General features: G+C 35.4%; 3 protein-coding genes across 13 annotated transcripts in view; 2 read left to right on the plus strand and 1 right to left on the minus strand.

Annotated features, from left to right (window-relative positions):
• The window catches only part of LOC120470735 (uncharacterized), a 60,871-nt gene that overhangs the window by 31,705 nt on the left and 12,857 nt on the right, over nucleotides 1-16,309 (plus strand). The window contains exon 1 of one of the 3 annotated variants that reach the window (XM_089120696.1): nucleotides 11,539-11,799. The exons of the other annotated variants lie outside the window; for them this stretch is intronic. Within the exon in view, the coding sequence (XP_088976822.1) occupies nucleotides 11,715-11,799 (85 nt within the window). The 5' untranslated portion in view covers nucleotides 11,539-11,714. Of the gene's footprint in view, nucleotides 1-11,538; nucleotides 11,800-16,309 lie in introns of those variants that run through there. 3 annotated transcript variants of the gene reach the window in all.
• LOC148973411 (uncharacterized) overlaps nucleotides 337-16,309 on the minus strand; it is a 51,078-nt gene continuing 35,105 nt past the window's right edge. The window contains exons 1-5 of one of the 4 annotated variants that reach the window (XM_089120771.1): nucleotides 10,156-10,322; nucleotides 7,371-7,605; nucleotides 6,551-7,128; nucleotides 2,259-2,306; nucleotides 342-1,080 (exon numbers count right to left, since the gene is read on the minus strand). In XM_089120771.1, coding sequence (XP_088976897.1) covers nucleotides 400-1,080; nucleotides 2,259-2,306; nucleotides 6,551-7,128; nucleotides 7,371-7,455 — 1,392 coding nt within the window. In that variant the 5' untranslated portion in view covers nucleotides 7,456-7,605; nucleotides 10,156-10,322 and the 3' untranslated portion in view covers nucleotides 342-399. Of the gene's footprint in view, nucleotides 1,086-1,308; nucleotides 3,101-6,550; nucleotides 7,129-7,370; nucleotides 7,606-10,155; nucleotides 10,323-16,309 lie in introns of those variants that run through there. The other 3 variants (XM_089120769.1, XM_089120770.1, XM_039660332.2) reach the window with 3 other exon arrangements.
• LOC120481848 (uncharacterized) lies at nucleotides 12,080-15,786 on the plus strand. 6 transcript variants are annotated; one of them, XR_016146742.1, is made up of 6 exons: nucleotides 12,080-13,025; nucleotides 13,458-13,537; nucleotides 13,787-13,864; nucleotides 13,997-14,048; nucleotides 14,617-14,677; nucleotides 14,950-15,786. XR_016146742.1 is itself a non-coding variant. In XM_089120776.1 (4 exons), the coding sequence occupies exons 1-4, from the start codon at nucleotides 12,882-12,884 to the stop codon at nucleotides 14,991-14,993; spliced, it is 327 nt and encodes a 108-aa protein (XP_088976902.1). In that variant the 5' UTR covers nucleotides 12,080-12,881; the 3' UTR covers nucleotides 14,994-15,786. The 6 variants fall into 6 exon arrangements, 1 of the variants encoding a protein (XP_088976902.1); XR_016146743.1 differs by having other exon boundaries at nucleotides 12,080-13,537; nucleotides 13,997-14,052; XR_016146744.1 differs by having other exon boundaries at nucleotides 12,080-13,537; nucleotides 14,617-14,681.

The following is a 16,309-nucleotide window of genomic DNA, read 5'->3' on the forward strand; positions in this document are numbered from 1 at the left end:
ATTTCCCTCCTGAACAGTTAACACACTTCCCAAGGCATATGCCTTAAGTGCAATACTCCCACTGTTTAGTGCAATATCTTAAACTCAGGTGATATTCATATGTAGAACATTTATAATATTTAAATCACTGTAAATACGCTCATAATTTGTAAATGCTTATCCTGATGAAACCCAACTGTGATACTTTTATTCTCATATTTTTACTTGTTAACTTGTTTTTTATATATATATATATATATATATAATTTAATACTACTGTATGTTTCCTGTTGTATTTGTATATGTGCACTGGAAGCCTCAGCACCAAAACAAATTCCTTGTGTGTGCACACTTAGCAATAAAGCTCTTTCTGATTCTGAACTACACATTTACTTTATTTGAATCTAACAAAACATTTGCTCACTGTGACACAGAACAATGCTTTCTAATATGAGTCACTAGATTACTTGATTGGGTGAAACTCTTCCCACACTGAGGACAGTCGTACGGCTTCTCTCCAGTGTGAACTCGCTCGTGTGTTTTCAGGTGTCCAGTATGAGTGAAACTCTTGTCACAGTATGAGCACTTGTAAGGCTTTTCTCCAGTATGAATTCTTTGGTGCCGTTTCAGATGTTCAGATCTAGTAAAGCTCTTCCCACAGTCAAAGCACAAATAATCTCTCACTTCATTGTGTGTTTTCTGGTGCTGTTTAAAACTGCCCAGATGTGAAAAACTCTTCCCACAGAGAGAACACACATAAGGCTTCTCATCTGAATGAACTTTCAGGTGTGATTTTAGATTTGATGATGAACTAAAATCTTTACCACACTGATCACAGTTAAATTGCTTTTCTCCAGAGTGAATGAGCAGATGATAACTGAGAGTTGATGAATGAGAAAAACTCTTTCCACACTGAGTGCATTTATACGGTTTCTCTCCAGTGTGAATTCTCATGTGTGTGTTAAGGCTTCCTTTCTGTGTGAAACTCTTTCCACACTGAGTGCAGGTGTGCGTCTCTTTGGCTTTTGTTCTTTGAATTGTAAAGTTACGATGTTCCTCCTCCACTTCATTCAGTTCTTGTCTTTGCTCTTTCACTCTCACCTGGTCTAAAACAGACAGAAATACAGTTAGAATCAGTTCAAGTGAACCCTTATTTAATAGCAGAAAGATACAGAGATTATATCATTCACTTGTTAACATAGGTAAAATTAGTTTGACAACTGCTAAAAAAGGTTATGATCGTTTAGATGCATTTCTCTAACATCCATATGCTTATTAATTCACATCTACCAAAGCATCAACAATGAAAAATCAAGAATGGACACCAACCTGTTTGTTCCTCAGTATCTTCATGTTTTATTCTGGATGGTTCTGGATCAGTCATGTCTTCAATCTCCTCTTTAATAAACTCCATCTTTAACAGTCACACAGATTTCAGCTGCTACTCCTGGAGTTTGTCCTTCTCTTGTAGGATGATGGGAATATTCCCGGTATTTATTGGTGAATTGTTGTGGGAGGGGCTTCACTGCAGGTGTGAACTGTGATCACTGTGTTTTTATCCAATCTGCATTTAAAAAGTACAGGGCCATCATGTTAAACTGAGCAGCTGAAAAACCTCTTTGTCTCCGAAAGATCCCTGTTTTCAGCTCATTCATTATGGTGATGTCTGAGATCTTCTGTAAATTGGCACATTAAATTGTTTTATTGGTGTCAACAGGCTGAAACAAACTACAGCATCATCACCTTTAACTTCAGTTCTTGTCTTTGCACTTTCACTTCCATCAGGTCTGAATCATTGAAACATTGTTATTAGAATGAGTTCTGGAGGATAAATGTGAATTCAAGCAAACGATGATTTAATAACAGAAAACTAGTGAGATCTGTTTATCAAATATCAACTTTTTATTGTACCAATGGTTAGTTTTGTCATTCTCTTTTTAATATGATCTAAGTGCATTTATATTCCTATATTAACTGCTTATTTTCACAGCTCTTTTATTGGTATAATATATATTCACGTAAACTAGAAATATCTATGAATAAAACATAAAAACGTAACAATTTTATTTATCTGTTGCAGAAAAGCAATAAGAACAACTAAAAATATAGCTGCGAGCAGCCATTACGGGGCCAAGCACAAAAGCAGACGACAAGACATGCCAACATGGCTGGGAGTTTCAGACCAACAGCAACAAGGAGCAATTAAAGACATTTAAAGCTGAATTTAGAAATGGCTTAAATTATAAATACAGTAGCTAATGGGTTTAATGGTTTATCACTTTCAACCAATAGGTGGCGCAGTTATGGAATTGATGCATTGTGATCAGAGTGAGGTGAAAATGACACATACAAAGTTTGGTGCCAAAAGTGAAGGCATTGCATAGATAAAGCCTTAATAGTGATTTTGGCAGCATGCCTCAACTTTGATGCAGTGGTATACAAAAACAGTTTTGTCCATTGCCACGAAATCCATAACTTATAGTCGACATGGTCTGGAGATGATATGATTTGATTTTGGTGAAAATCGGACCAACGGTGTAGGAGAAGTTTGAAGTTTGAGAGTTTAAATAAAAAAATAAAGATGGTGTAGCTAACTCTAAGGAAAGTGCAAATAATAATTTCAGAGCTTTATTTTATTATTTTCTCTGTTAATATTAAGAGACTTTTATTTTGGCGCTTCCTAGTGGAACGTTAATTTCGCGTCTAAAAGGGTGTAGTGAGACTAGTTAATTAGACACACCCACGGAAGAAAGAAGGAAAAGCACATTTCGGTCTGAAATTGTATAAAGCTCAAAAAGGATCATTTAAGCACCTAGCTGGAACGGGAACAAGGTATTGTGTGTTTAACTTTTTTAATGGTTATGTGCAGTAATATGAAGGTTAATCCATTTATCTGTGAAGAAGTGTTTAAATGTATTATTTTCTCTCGTGGCAAGCCAACGTAAATTTTTTAGCATCGTTAATAATACTCAAGTAATGTCACGGAAAAGGTATTTTATAAATGACTGTTTGTACGGTTAATTTGGCCTTCGGGTAGGCTAATGTTTATGTTTGTAAGAGCTCATTTTATTAAAAAAAAAAAAAAAAGATAAATGTTATTTATCTGTCCTGTAGCTCTTACACTCTAAAAAACGATTCGTTGGCTGAACAACCATTACTTATAAAAGTAATTGGATCAAACATAAAAAATTAAGTATTCATGACTTTTCAACGTTTACTTAACATATATAGTGTGTGTAACACAAAAATATAAGTTACTAGGTGCACTTAAATGTATGTATAAATAAAATGAAAACTACATAAGGCATGTCAACTTGCGTCAAAATTAAGTAAATCTAGCATATCATTTTAAGTAACTATATTAGCCACGTGATATGCAATTTCCCGTGATGCCTATCCAGACAAAAATGTTAAGCCATTTTATTTCACAGCACATGTGAAGACGTTGAGAAGAGGTAAGCCTATTTTTTGTACTTAGGCCTACACATGATCATTTATTGCATTTTTGGTCAAGAAATTTAGCCTACTTTTAACTGAATTTCAGAATTGCTACAAATTTTGCATCAACAATTAGAAACGTGTTACTTACGAATGTAAACGTTTGTAGTCTACATGTTAATGAATGAAATAAGTGTTTTGCACGCGAGTATTTGAAGACTAGGCTATATTGTGTTTTTTCAAAATATATGACCATGATGTTGGCTTATGCATTAATGGTGTTCTCACACAGAACGGGAATTTAATTATTTGCGATAGCAGATTACATTCATAGTCAATGCAAAGACGCGAAGACGCATCATTCGCGCTGGGCGTCGCGAATTGGGTGACTCGTTTGCCGCGAAAGTCTTCCTCGGTAGAAAAATTTGAATTTGAGCGGGCTGCGGAAGATTCAAGCATCTAACTAGACGCGACGTGTTTGACGCGTTCGGTTACAAATTCGGACGGCGCTTTCTCCCCCACGGATAGCCTACATTATAGGCCTACTTTATTAGCGAGTTGTTTTTGGATAAAACAAATGTACCTTGCATATTTACAAATTCCCATATTCTCTATCTATACATGAATCGTGGGGAAGGGGGCTTTGGGCGCGGGTTAGCCTACTTTTGGTAACGTTAACATAAATATTACATTCAAAAACACATTGCCTACAGCTCCGTGTGCACAATTTATCATTAAATAATGGCAATCTTGAATCTAGCACAATATTATTCCTAAATGACAGCGACATTCAGTAAATTAAACCTTCAAAATTATTATCAAAATAAGTAAATACCCTTTAAGCAAAAGTTTAGCTTCAAATAAAGATTGTAGATCTTTACTATTTTGCAGTAGTTACTGAAGAGATTCGTTCAAAACCTCTGGACAAAAGTCATTAATTAACTTCTGTTTTGTTTAAATTAATAGATATTAATAGACACATTTTTATATTTATAGGCATTTAATAATGGACTAATCTGTTACATTTCATTATTTTTTATTGATTTTTGAAAAAAATAAATATATAGGCCTATATATCTTCTGCCCACCAAGCCTTCATTTCTTTGATCCAAGAAAAAACTGTAATATTGTGACTATTATTATTATTATTTTAACAACTATTTTCCATTTTAATATATTTTAAGATGCAATTTAAAAGTTTTGGGTAAAAAATAAATAATAAAGTGAAATGCTTTATTGTGTGTGATTTGCATGTTTAATTTATTTTAAGACATGTAAGCTGAAGATCTAAAATAAGTTAAAATGGTTGGTTCAACTGATTTAATTGTCTTATTTTTTATATATAAATGAGCTTAAATGTTAAGTAAACAGAACTAAGATTTGTTTTGATCTCACATGGCCTGCACTGTGTTGGATTTACTTAAAAGATATATGCACCATTTTTGCGTCATACTTTTTAAGTAATCCGTAATCATTTAATTAAGTAAATTTTTAACTTGGTATAATTTTACATAAAATAAACTTAAATATTTGAGTTCACGTGACATTCTTTACTTAAAAATATATGTAACGTGATGCATACATTTTTAAGTAAAGAATGTTGCGTGAACTCAAATAATTAAGTACATATAACAAAGATTTTCTTGTTAATTTTAAGTAAAATTATTCCAAGTTGGGATTACTTAAAAAGTATGATGCAAAAATGGTGCATATATATTTTAAGTAAATCCAACACATCATTTTTTGTTTAAGAAGAAACATTGAAAGGAAAGTAGATTTGTGTCTAATCAAGGCTGACGGCTGAACACAAATAAAGGCTTCTGGAAACATCACGCTTCACCATTGTCTGGCTGGGGTTTTGCTACAGATGACGGACAGGAAGTTTGGCTGATTATGGCTAACCTGGTATCTATGTTTTCGCTTAACCCAAGGAATCCATTAAGATAAGTGTCATTACAATAGGCAAATGTATTCAAAAGTTATTAGCATTTCCGGAAATGAATTATAACTTCTCAATCTTTTGAGTACCTCCAGGGCATGCTGCTCATGGCACACACTGAGCTTTGTAATGTTACATCTGAGCCTCATTGGTCTGTCACTGCTCGTCAATGTCAGAATATTTGAGATGACAAATCAAATCAAAGTAGGCGGGCTTTATGTTCACAGACGCTGCTGATCAGTGTGACTTGACGCGTACGGTCAAGTGTGAGATAAGATGTAATTAGCTGAACTTAACATTTCATATTTGACATTTTTTAGGTCATAAATGTTAAGCGAATGACTAAAATAATCAGGCAAAATAATATAGTTTTGTCTAATCGCTGTTTTGAACAGAAAATAGGCCTATGTAACGTGACTCATGAAATGTAATAATTAGTTTACTGTCATTGTGAGGGGACAAGAAACATTAACAAAGCCGTTTTCATCATTTAAGCCACAACAGTAATAATGAATGTATACATATTAAGAATATAATACAAATTGTAGCCTTTAGTAAATAAAAAAAGCTCAGCCTTCGGAGGGGAAAAGAAAGGGAAGAAGAGACTGAGAAAGAAAGAAAGAGTGATGGAGATGAGGAGAGAACAGGTATTGACAAATAATCTTTTGCCCACTGACATGGTTTTAAAGCTATTTCATATCCCTTTTTTTGGTCTTCAAACGTCTAGAAAATGCACATATCAGAGAAATAAAAATAAGATCAATAATGAATGAGTAGCACATCTTGTGAATGCATTTAATAAACTTAATTGCCTAGCTAGCTTTCAATAAATAAAAGCCTCAGAATAAAATTATTCATAGGCAAAATCAACCAGTTGACCCTATGTTTACTTTTTTCAAAAAGCCTAGATCAGTCAAAGCTCAGGTTTTGGAGGGGAAGAGACAGGGCAAGAGAAAAACAAAGAGAAAAAGAGGGTTATTTACATTTATTCATTTAGCTATCGCATTTATACAAAGTGACTTATGATTGTTATATATGTCAGAGGTCGCACGCCTCTGGAGCAACTAGGGGTTAAGCGTCTTGCTCAGGGACACATTGGTGTCTCACAGTGGATTTGAACCCTGGTCTCTCACACCAAAGGCATGCGTCTTATCCACTGTGCCACCATCACCACCCCACTTCATAATGTTTTTTCTGTTGGTGCATTTTAAAACTGGACAGACGTGAAAAACTCTTTCCACAGAGAGAACACACATAAGGCTTCTCACCTGAATGAACTTTCAGGTGTTTGTTTAGTTGTAATGATGAACTAAAACTTTTACCACACTGATCACAGTTAAATGGCTTTTCTTCAGAGTGAATGAGCAGATGATAACGGAGAGTTGATGCTCGAGAGAATCTCTTTCCACACTGAGTGCATGCATGTGGTTTCTCTCCAGTGTGAAGTTTTATGTGTGAGTTAAGGCTTCCTTTCTCTGTAAAACTCCATCCACACTGAGTGCATGTATACGGTTTCTCTCCAGTGTGAATTTTCATGTGTGAGTTAAGGCTTCCTTTCTCTGTGAAACTCTTTCCACACTGAGTGCATGTATACGGTTTCTCTCCAGTGTGAATTCTCATGTGTGAGTTACGGTGTTGTTTCTGTGTGAAACTCTTTCCACACTGAGAGCAGGTGTGCATCTTTTTGGCTTTTGTTCTTTGAATTGTAGAGTTACGATGTTCCTCCTTCACTTCATTCAGTTCTTGTCTTTGCGCTTCCACTTTCACCTGGTCTAAAACACACAGAAATACAGTTAGAATCAGTTCAAGTGAACCCTTATTTATTAACAGAAAGCAACAGATTAGATATTTTACTTTTTGTTCTGTCGTTCACTTGTTATAGTAAAAATATGTTTGAGAAGTGCTATAGACAATGTTATTATCATTTGGATGCATTCATCTATCATCCATATACTGCTTATTAGTCCATATTTATTAAAGCGTCAACAATGAAGAATCAAGAAAGGACACCAACCTATTTGTTCCTCAGTATCTTCATGTTTTATTCTGGATGGTTCTGGATCAGTCATGTCTTCAATCTCCTCTTTAATAAACTCCATCTTTAACAGTCACACAGATTTCAGCTGATACTCCTGGAGTTTGTCCTTCTCTTGTAGGATGATGGGAATATTCCCAGTATTTATTGGTGAATTGTTGTGGGAGGGGCTTCACTGCAGGTGTGAACTGTGATCACTGTGTTTTTATCCAATCTGCATTTAAAAAGTACAGGGCCATCATGTTAAACTGAGCAGCTGAAAAACATCTTTGTCTCCAAAAGTTTCCTGTTTTCACCTCATTCATTATGGTGATGTCTGAGATATTCTGTAAATTAGCAAATAGTTTTATTAGTGTCACCAGGCTGAAACAAACAGTGCGTCTGAGCAATAAGCTCAGCGAATGCAAACAAAATGAAAGTGGAACGAAAATACACTACTCATTTATGCTTCACGGACCGTTTATTAGTTCGGACCAATAATAAGACCGAGCAGCACATAGCCTTTTTTATGTGTATTGAGATCTACGAGCTCACTAGCGCTCACTCTTAACATACAAACGAACAGAAAACGAATAGACACACAGTCCCCGGCTTCCTCGCAGAATGTTCATAAAGCGCTCCCCGTTCACAGTAACCGGGTCGTCGTCTCATTCAAAACTGCCAGCTGTTGCTGTCAGCGAGCCGCCGCACATTGAATACTCATATGAGTCAGGCTGCTTATGTAAGTTACGTGCCCGCCCCAGCGCGCTCACGCTCGCGTCTAGGGACGGTGATTTTCTCACTGGTTAATCGACGTGTGACAACACCGTTAATACCGGTGTCACCGGCGGAGGCTTTTAAATCGCTAATTAAAGTCAAATGTAAAATGCGCTAGCTGGTCTGAATACCATTTTTTTTTAGCTTCGAATATTCGATGTTCATTACTACCTACCGAAGCTGTATATCGGAATCTCTATACCGACACGTGTACACATTCAGAATTAATAAACTTTTAACAAAATACAGAACAGCGCGAGCGGGAAACGGCGCGCCTCACACGAGCAGAACGTATGCTCCGAGAACGGATAGGCCTACTGCAAAACACACACACAAAAAAAACATTTCAATTAATCAAAAGTGGATGACCGATGAATCATTATAATGTGTTGAGGTTAATAAAGACACAGAAACTCTCATCAGGGTAAACGCAAGGAAAGTGCGTCTTTCACTTTCGTTTTCAACAACATAGCCTAATTCTATTCAGGGAAAAAAAACAAAGGAAAACATATCATTGGGGCTCGACATTATCTATTGTTATGTACAGAACAGCGATTCTCTCTGTTACTTCTAATTTAAATAAATGAAAACGAATAACTTAAATATAGAAAAACGGAATTTAAAAAAAAGAAATTGTGACGTGAGGTCTCAAAGTCTCGCAGTAGATTAAATTAGATTGATAATAACGGATAAAAAGGATAATACATTTCGTTTCTATTATTCTATTTTCCACAATGTCAAAGCAATGCAGCCTAACCCAAATGTACAAGCGCAGGCATGCACTTCTCTCCATACAAACTCCGTTCTGCGCTCGCCAGAGAATACTCCCGTTGCAGAAACACTTTTAGTAGTCCAAGAAGAAAGCAAATATATTTATTAAATAGCAAAGTTTTATGTTAAGGCAGAAACAATGCGCTCATTGAAATAAAGAATACATGATAAATGATTAGGAAACATAGAAAACTTTAGCGTTGGTGCTTTTTGACATATTTAAAATATGAGTGTGAAAAAGTCAACAAACTGAAAAAAAATATGTAGGTAATACTATATTGTTAATACACAAAATAAATCAAAAATAAATAAAATCTGGATACACAAAACAAATCAAAATACATAAAAGGTGAAACCTGCAATTTTCTGTGCATTTCATGGTGAATTTGTTTCTTATACAAAAGAAAAAAAGAAACACAATTAGTCATTTTTCCATCATAGAAGAATGTGATTTAAAATAAAAAACCTTAGCTCCATTTTTTTGTGTAGTGTATTTTCTTTCTGCACCTGTTCTGATGTTAAGTTTGTATTGCCATTATGTTAAAAATAATTGATAATTGATGTAAAAGTAATGTTCATCAAAGCTAGGTAGCTTATTTTCAGTATTTTGCTGTTTGTTTCCTAGCTTCACTCGCTCATCAATTATCTCAAATGTGTGGATTTAGTTTTACAATAAATCTGCATACAAAGGATTTCTTCATGTTCATGAATAGAGAGAGACAGAGAGTTTAGCTCACTGTTTAGTTGGAGTTGTTACACCTCAGCAAGAACAGTATTCAGATTCACTGTCTTTCTGCTGAAGGATGCATGAGAAAAGACACATTAATTACCGTCCTTTTGCAACAGTAACTGCAATCTAATACACAGGTCACAGATATGGCTAAAAACAGATTAACATCAAAATAAAAGCTAAACCCACAGACTCAATCCACAAAATGATATTTGTGGAGATTTTTTTTATCACGTTTGTAACGTTACTGATAAGAGTAACGTTACAAAAATACATCAAACTGTTGGCAGAAAAACGCATGCCTTATTCCGGTTTTATGGCACTTCCATAATATAAACTCAAAACTTCACTTGATTGTAAAGAGGCTTCAGCAAAGGGAGGATTCATCATTTGCAGCGTTATTGTAATCTTGGTCGTAAAATCAGGGTCGATCACCAGCAAACACAACAGTAGAGACAAAGAAACTCGTTATCTGAAAACAGGCATAAAGTCAGGCAGTAAACTTACATAAATCAATCCACAATAGCAAACAGTCCAGACAGAAAAGAATCACGAAGAGAATAAACAGTCCAAGAGTAATCACGGGAAGAAAAAAAAATACTGGAAGAAACGCTCAGAGATGTAGACCAGAGCAACACAAAACTTCCCGATGAGGATGATCTTCTTCTTTTCATGAAAAATGGCGGATTGCAACCAACTTTTAAGTGCATACCGCCACCTACTGTACAGCACACTCTGTGGCTTTAAGAAATTTAAAAAGTGCAATTCTGGTGATTATAATCCCCTTTCCCTCTCCTTCTGTTCCCAGTATCCCAATTAGATTCAATTGCTTCCTGAACCCCATCTTGAAACATCTGTTTTTCTTTTAAAAAAATAAATAAAAATAACGCAATGTCATTTTTTTCCCCATATCATGCAGCCTTATAGAGACAATCAACACACACAACAACACAGTGGTTTTAATCATTTTTAATAAGTGTCCAAATAACTGAAAACGCTTAAAAGGTTGTTTTTTTTATTACTTTTCATACAAGACAAATTTGTGGGACGTAATTTATCAGCCTTTTTTCTTTAGACCAAAAAAATATATATATAAAGAAATAAAAGAAATTTCGGTGATAATTTTCGAGTTTAATGATATAGTTAACAAAGTGTGTTTTTTGTTAACAAAGTTTGGTTTTAAGGTTTTTGTTTGTTTTTATTTAACAGCTCACTAAGTAAAGATCTAAAAATATTCATTGACACCGTGACCAGGGTCTGCATTTTCAGGTCATTTTGTAAAAAAGTCCCAATCGCTGGATGCCGCATATACGCATACCAAACAATTGTTTTCCAAATTCAGTTCAGACGAGTGGAATTGAGAGGATATACAAATCCTGTGAGCTCAAAGAATAAACTCCAACAGGTTCCTGTTGGTTAGAGCAAAGATACGGAGGCAATAAATCCAAGATTGATTTAAACAATAAAACAATATTGTATTGTATTGTATTGTATAAAACAATAGGCTACATAATTGTGTAAAATATTGCATACAACACATGCGCCTTTAGTTTGACCTATCCTGGACACAGCTTCATAATCTGGTCATAATGATATCAGGAAAGTCCAGACTAAATTAAATATAACATTTTATTTATAAGGTAAAAATATCCTCTTCCTTGAACTGCCACCTTACCATGGTGGAGGGGTTTAACCGAATGAAGGAGTTATGTTCTCCGGTGTGACCCTATAGGGCCTCCCAAGGTAAACAGGTCCTAGGTGATTAAAGCCACTTACATTATGAAAACCCTTTATGCTCATATAAAATGACATCCCAATGAAATCACACCTCAATCCATAAGATGGCGGTAATGCACTTTGTTTGCAAACTGCCAATAAAAAAAACAACACAGATGAAGAAGAAAATCCTTTGTGTGAAAAAAAGTTTGTGTTGCTCTGGTGAACATCTTTGAGCGTTTCTTCCCGTGGTTTTGTCTTCCCGTGGATTACTCTTAGACTGTTTATTCACCCTACAAGAGAAGGACAAACTCCAGGAGTAGCAGCTGAAATCTGTGTGACTGTTAAAGATGGAGTTTATTAAAGAGGAGATTGAAGACATGACTGATCCAGAACTATCCAGAATAAAACAAGAAGATACTGAGGAACAAACAGGTTGCTGTGCATTATTGATTATTGTTTATTCATTGTTGATGCTTTGGTAGATGTGAATTAATAAGCAGTATATTGATTAGGGCTGCACAATTAATCAATTTGATCACTTATGCCATTATTACGTAATCGTTCAAAGCCGCGATTAAAGCCACTTACATTATTCTGGGTGGTGTGTTGTGAGAGGCGAATCACGACACACAGGAACTAACCAGAGACTTAAGTAATAGGCCTAATAATAATAATAATACATTTTATTTGTATGCGCCTTACGACACCCACCCAGCAAACATTGGTCCGACGGCGACGTCGTGTCCCTGGCCAAAAATAGTTGCGGCCAGGACGTCATAAATCGGTAAAAATATGTAACACAGAAAATTTCCTAAAAATGCATTCAGATGCATTTGTACATGTCTACAGTTGCATGGATAATAGTTATTTTAAGTTTTAGGTACGTGTAGTTATATACAGTTTATCGGGTGAAAGGACGTCACTTGGCTACGTCTTTTACACGTGCATTTATAGTCCATCATGACCCTCCATGAAATCCTTGTTAAATATGCAAAAGCTGCGCTTAATCCTCGCATGGTTTATACCGCAATAATTAATGTAATTGCCGAAGTAGTTTTTAAGAGGTTGTGAAGACGTCCAATGGCGTCCTTTACACGTCTAGTCTGGCTGTGAACGTCCACTGGCGTCTTTTGCACGTCTAGTCTAGCCAGACAGAAAACAATTATCAGGAATTATCTTTATGAAATACACGATTTGTATACAATGTAAATTATAATCACAAAATGCCCAGTGTAGTCAAGTGATTGCAAAGCCACTGCATTTATTCATGTTGTGGATCAGTTTTAAGTTGACGTCCAGTAGGTGACGTCCTTTACACGTGCATTTATAGTCCGTCGTGACCCGCTATGAAATCCTTATGAAATATGAAAAAGCAATTATGCTTACACCTTGGCTGATATTGCAGTAAATAATTTAAATGCCCCAAATAGTTTTTACGAGGTTCTGAAGTACAATTACGTCCTCAACCTTTACACTTAACTGTGCTACCGAGATTTGATAACAAATCCCGCGATATGATTGATTATCTCGCGATAAAGCAACTACGCAGCCAATTTCCTGTTTTTTCTTCTTCAACCACGACGAGGCGAGAAGGACTTGATGATCGGGGGCAATTTGTTGTACAAAAAGTTGACGAACTACTACAAATCTGCTGTTTGGTAAGTACATTTTGTATTATTTTATAAATGTGATTTGAGTTTTGTAATTGGACTCAGGAACCGGAATAAATGATGCGTACACTTTCAACTGAAAGGTTTGAGTTTGGATAAAATTAATTTGGCAGAATTTCAGATTGCGACCATTTCTCCGCCGGTGAGACCAGATTTTGTTATAAGTCGCGCTTACGCGACAGCAACGTTGCAAAAGTCAAACAAAATGAAAGCGGAACGAATCTGCGAATCGAAAGCGGAACGAATCTTGCGCTACTCCTGCACGGACCCTTTATTGGTTCGGACCATTAGGATCTTTCATAATATTTCAGGTCCAAGTCAGGTTATGTTTTCCATAAGTGTTAACATAATATCCCAAAACGGCTCTGTGATTGACTGTGTTTATATCTTACACTACAATAAAATTAACTTTTTGTGCAGGTGAGGTAATGCACAATGAAAATAGGCACATATCTGGATGGAGACTATCTGATTCCTCAACCATGGCCTCAGCTTTAAATGTAAAGTATTGACTGTACATTTTTGCACATTTGATTATAAATACTGTCTGTATGCAAAGAATAAATCTTATGTTTTTGATAATATTTGGAATGTAATGTGAGTGTATTATTGTCACTTAGAAGACAGTTAATGTACTCTCTATAAGGCAGTTTTCCAGTTTTGCTCTGTTACAAGTCTCTAACCATACTCTAAAGATTACCAATTTTGTGATCACTTTTGTGAATTTTATTTTTCAATTTGTCTTTCAGGGTGACATAACGAACAGCCATCTGTCAGACGTAGAATTCAGGAATCCTTCTCCAGGCCATCTGGCAAAACCGAAAGAGGCATGGCATTTTTCTTGTTTTATGTCCTTCACAAAGTTTTGTTTGTTTGTTTTGTAATGGTGTTTGTTTATTGATTAAGGTGTCTTTACTTACTTAAAATATTTTTCACCCATTTGTTTTTAATGTCTATAGTCACCAGTTCCAAATTCTGCATTATCATCCCAGTCCCAGAGGACACCCCATTGTATGTGAGAACTTTGCTATTTGCATCTTATTTTTTTTTTACACAATTTACATTGAATACAAATATGAGCCTATGTCTGTCATTGCTCAAGAAAAAGCTAAAGTACAGCCAGCTAATTTCATAGTATCTAAGTCATTATTACACTGTTAAGTGAACATTTGAACAGCAGTCTTATTACACAATTTAAAATATGCGCAGACCAGGTGTAGCCAACCCTGGTCCCCGAGAGCCACTACCCTGCTTGTTTTCCAACTATTCCTGCCCTTGCAGCTTCTGAAAACACACCTAATCCGTTAATAGTCAGCACTCAGCAGTAGGACAGGGATAGTTTGGAAATAGCAGGAGTGAGGCTCTCGAGGACCAGGGTTGGCTACCTTAGATTTAGTCATTATGAATGATCATTATATGGCTACAATAGTTTACTAGGTAGAATTGGATAACAATATGTCTAAATCCTTGCTACATCCACAAAGTAGGCCTAGTTAAAATAAAACAATATTGTTTACTGTTTTTTTTTAAATTTATTAAACTACTCTCTTATTTAAGTCTGTTATGTTTTCATGAACAGAATTTCCTAATGTTGTCTTGCCTCTTGACCGCTGCATTCGGGAGAGAACACAGAAGTGAGGGTATGTACGTTAATGTTTTTTTCCAGCCATGGGGTTGTCCTATCCAAAACTGAATTTACATTTTACAAATATTTATTTAATACATCTCTTGTTCCTTAATGTAATTTTATTTTAATTATTTCACTCTTCAAACGCATTTAGTCCAGAACATCTTTTATTGGCATAAGATTATTATGCAGAAAAATAACATTGCTATTTTCAGACATTTTCAAACACCGTACGTAATTAACCTAAAAATGAGCCTTTTTTTAAACCGCATTCTCTTCCCTCAGATGCTGTGATTGTGACGAGGTGGAGCCCAAACGCCACAGATTAAGATGTTGATGCAGCAATGGCGAACACCTGAAGCACACTCAAGAAGAGCTGGATATAAAAATAGCCATAAACAAAACCAAAACCTTAAAGCCATAAACAAATTTCAAAGACTCTAAATAATTTTATTTATGTCTGTTTAACAGTAATGCAAGACTGAAGTAACTGAAAGTTAGTACTGCCACAGCTCTGACTTCTATTTATCAATGGTGGAATATTTTTAGAACGACTTTTCTGTAATATTATAGAATGTGTTGACTGTTCCTGTACTTTTGTTATATTCTGGTTTGATTAATGGCTGCTTAACCTTAATGTGAAACTGTCAGAAAATGTCATTGTACTATTTTTATTATTATTATTTTTAGCAGTTTAACAACTGGAAGACATTTCAAATGTAATATTCTCAATAAAATGTTGTTGTAAATTATAACTCTTTTGCTTTTGTCCAGAAGTAATGTGTTGATGTAGACGTGTTTAAACCGTTTTATAGACGTCCAGGTCTGACCGGACCGATTTTGGACCCGTTTTAGAACCTAGTAAAGTTCAGATGTGTAGAAATATCCTGATTGATTGACTTTCACGAACTTATACAATATGGGTGTAATTATTTTATATGCAGGAATATATATAAAAAATAAGCCCATTTAGACGTCCGTGGACGCGCAGAAAAGACGTGCAGTTCACGGCCAGATGACGTCGAAGACGTCGGTTCAACTTCCATTTTGGAACTATTTTTCAACCATGACGGGACGTCTCGGATGGACGTCTTTTCAACGGTCAATAAACGTCAAAATGTTTGCTGGGCAAGGACACCTTACAGACACAATAAAACAATCGACCATATAATCAAATACTCATTATTAAAACCTTGGATACACGTATCGTAGGCTATAATATAAAAAATGATCAATATTAAAATAGATAATCAATAAGTTTTTTGCCTACGCTAAAATAAAGTCTCACCTCAGAAAAACGGAATTTGTGCGAAGTAGCGCGCACTCTTCAAGTACGGCAAGGATCCTTGTCCGTGCGGCACTTCTGTCGCGCCGTCTGTGTTTATCAAAGAAAAGGTGCTCTCTAATTTTATTTTGCTTTTTGAAAATGTAATTTTTGGATTTTTTATTCAGGAGAAGGTGAAAAACGAAGCTTTTGTTATTAATTTGTTTATTCTTTTAGTTAAGTTTCACATCCACAAGTGTAAATTTACGAACAGAAAACCTTGTTTTAAAGTGTTTTCTAAAGAATTGGAAAGTTACCTTTGTACTATTCGGAGTAGTGCTAACAGAAAGGCTATTAAAACTGTCCGTTAACGTTCTTTCT

The sequence above is a fragment of the Pimephales promelas genome, chromosome 16, assembly GCF_988280905.1.
Source record: "Pimephales promelas chromosome 16, fPimPro1.hap1.1, whole genome shotgun sequence".
Classification (NCBI taxonomy): Eukaryota; Metazoa; Chordata; class Actinopteri; order Cypriniformes; family Leuciscidae; genus Pimephales; species Pimephales promelas.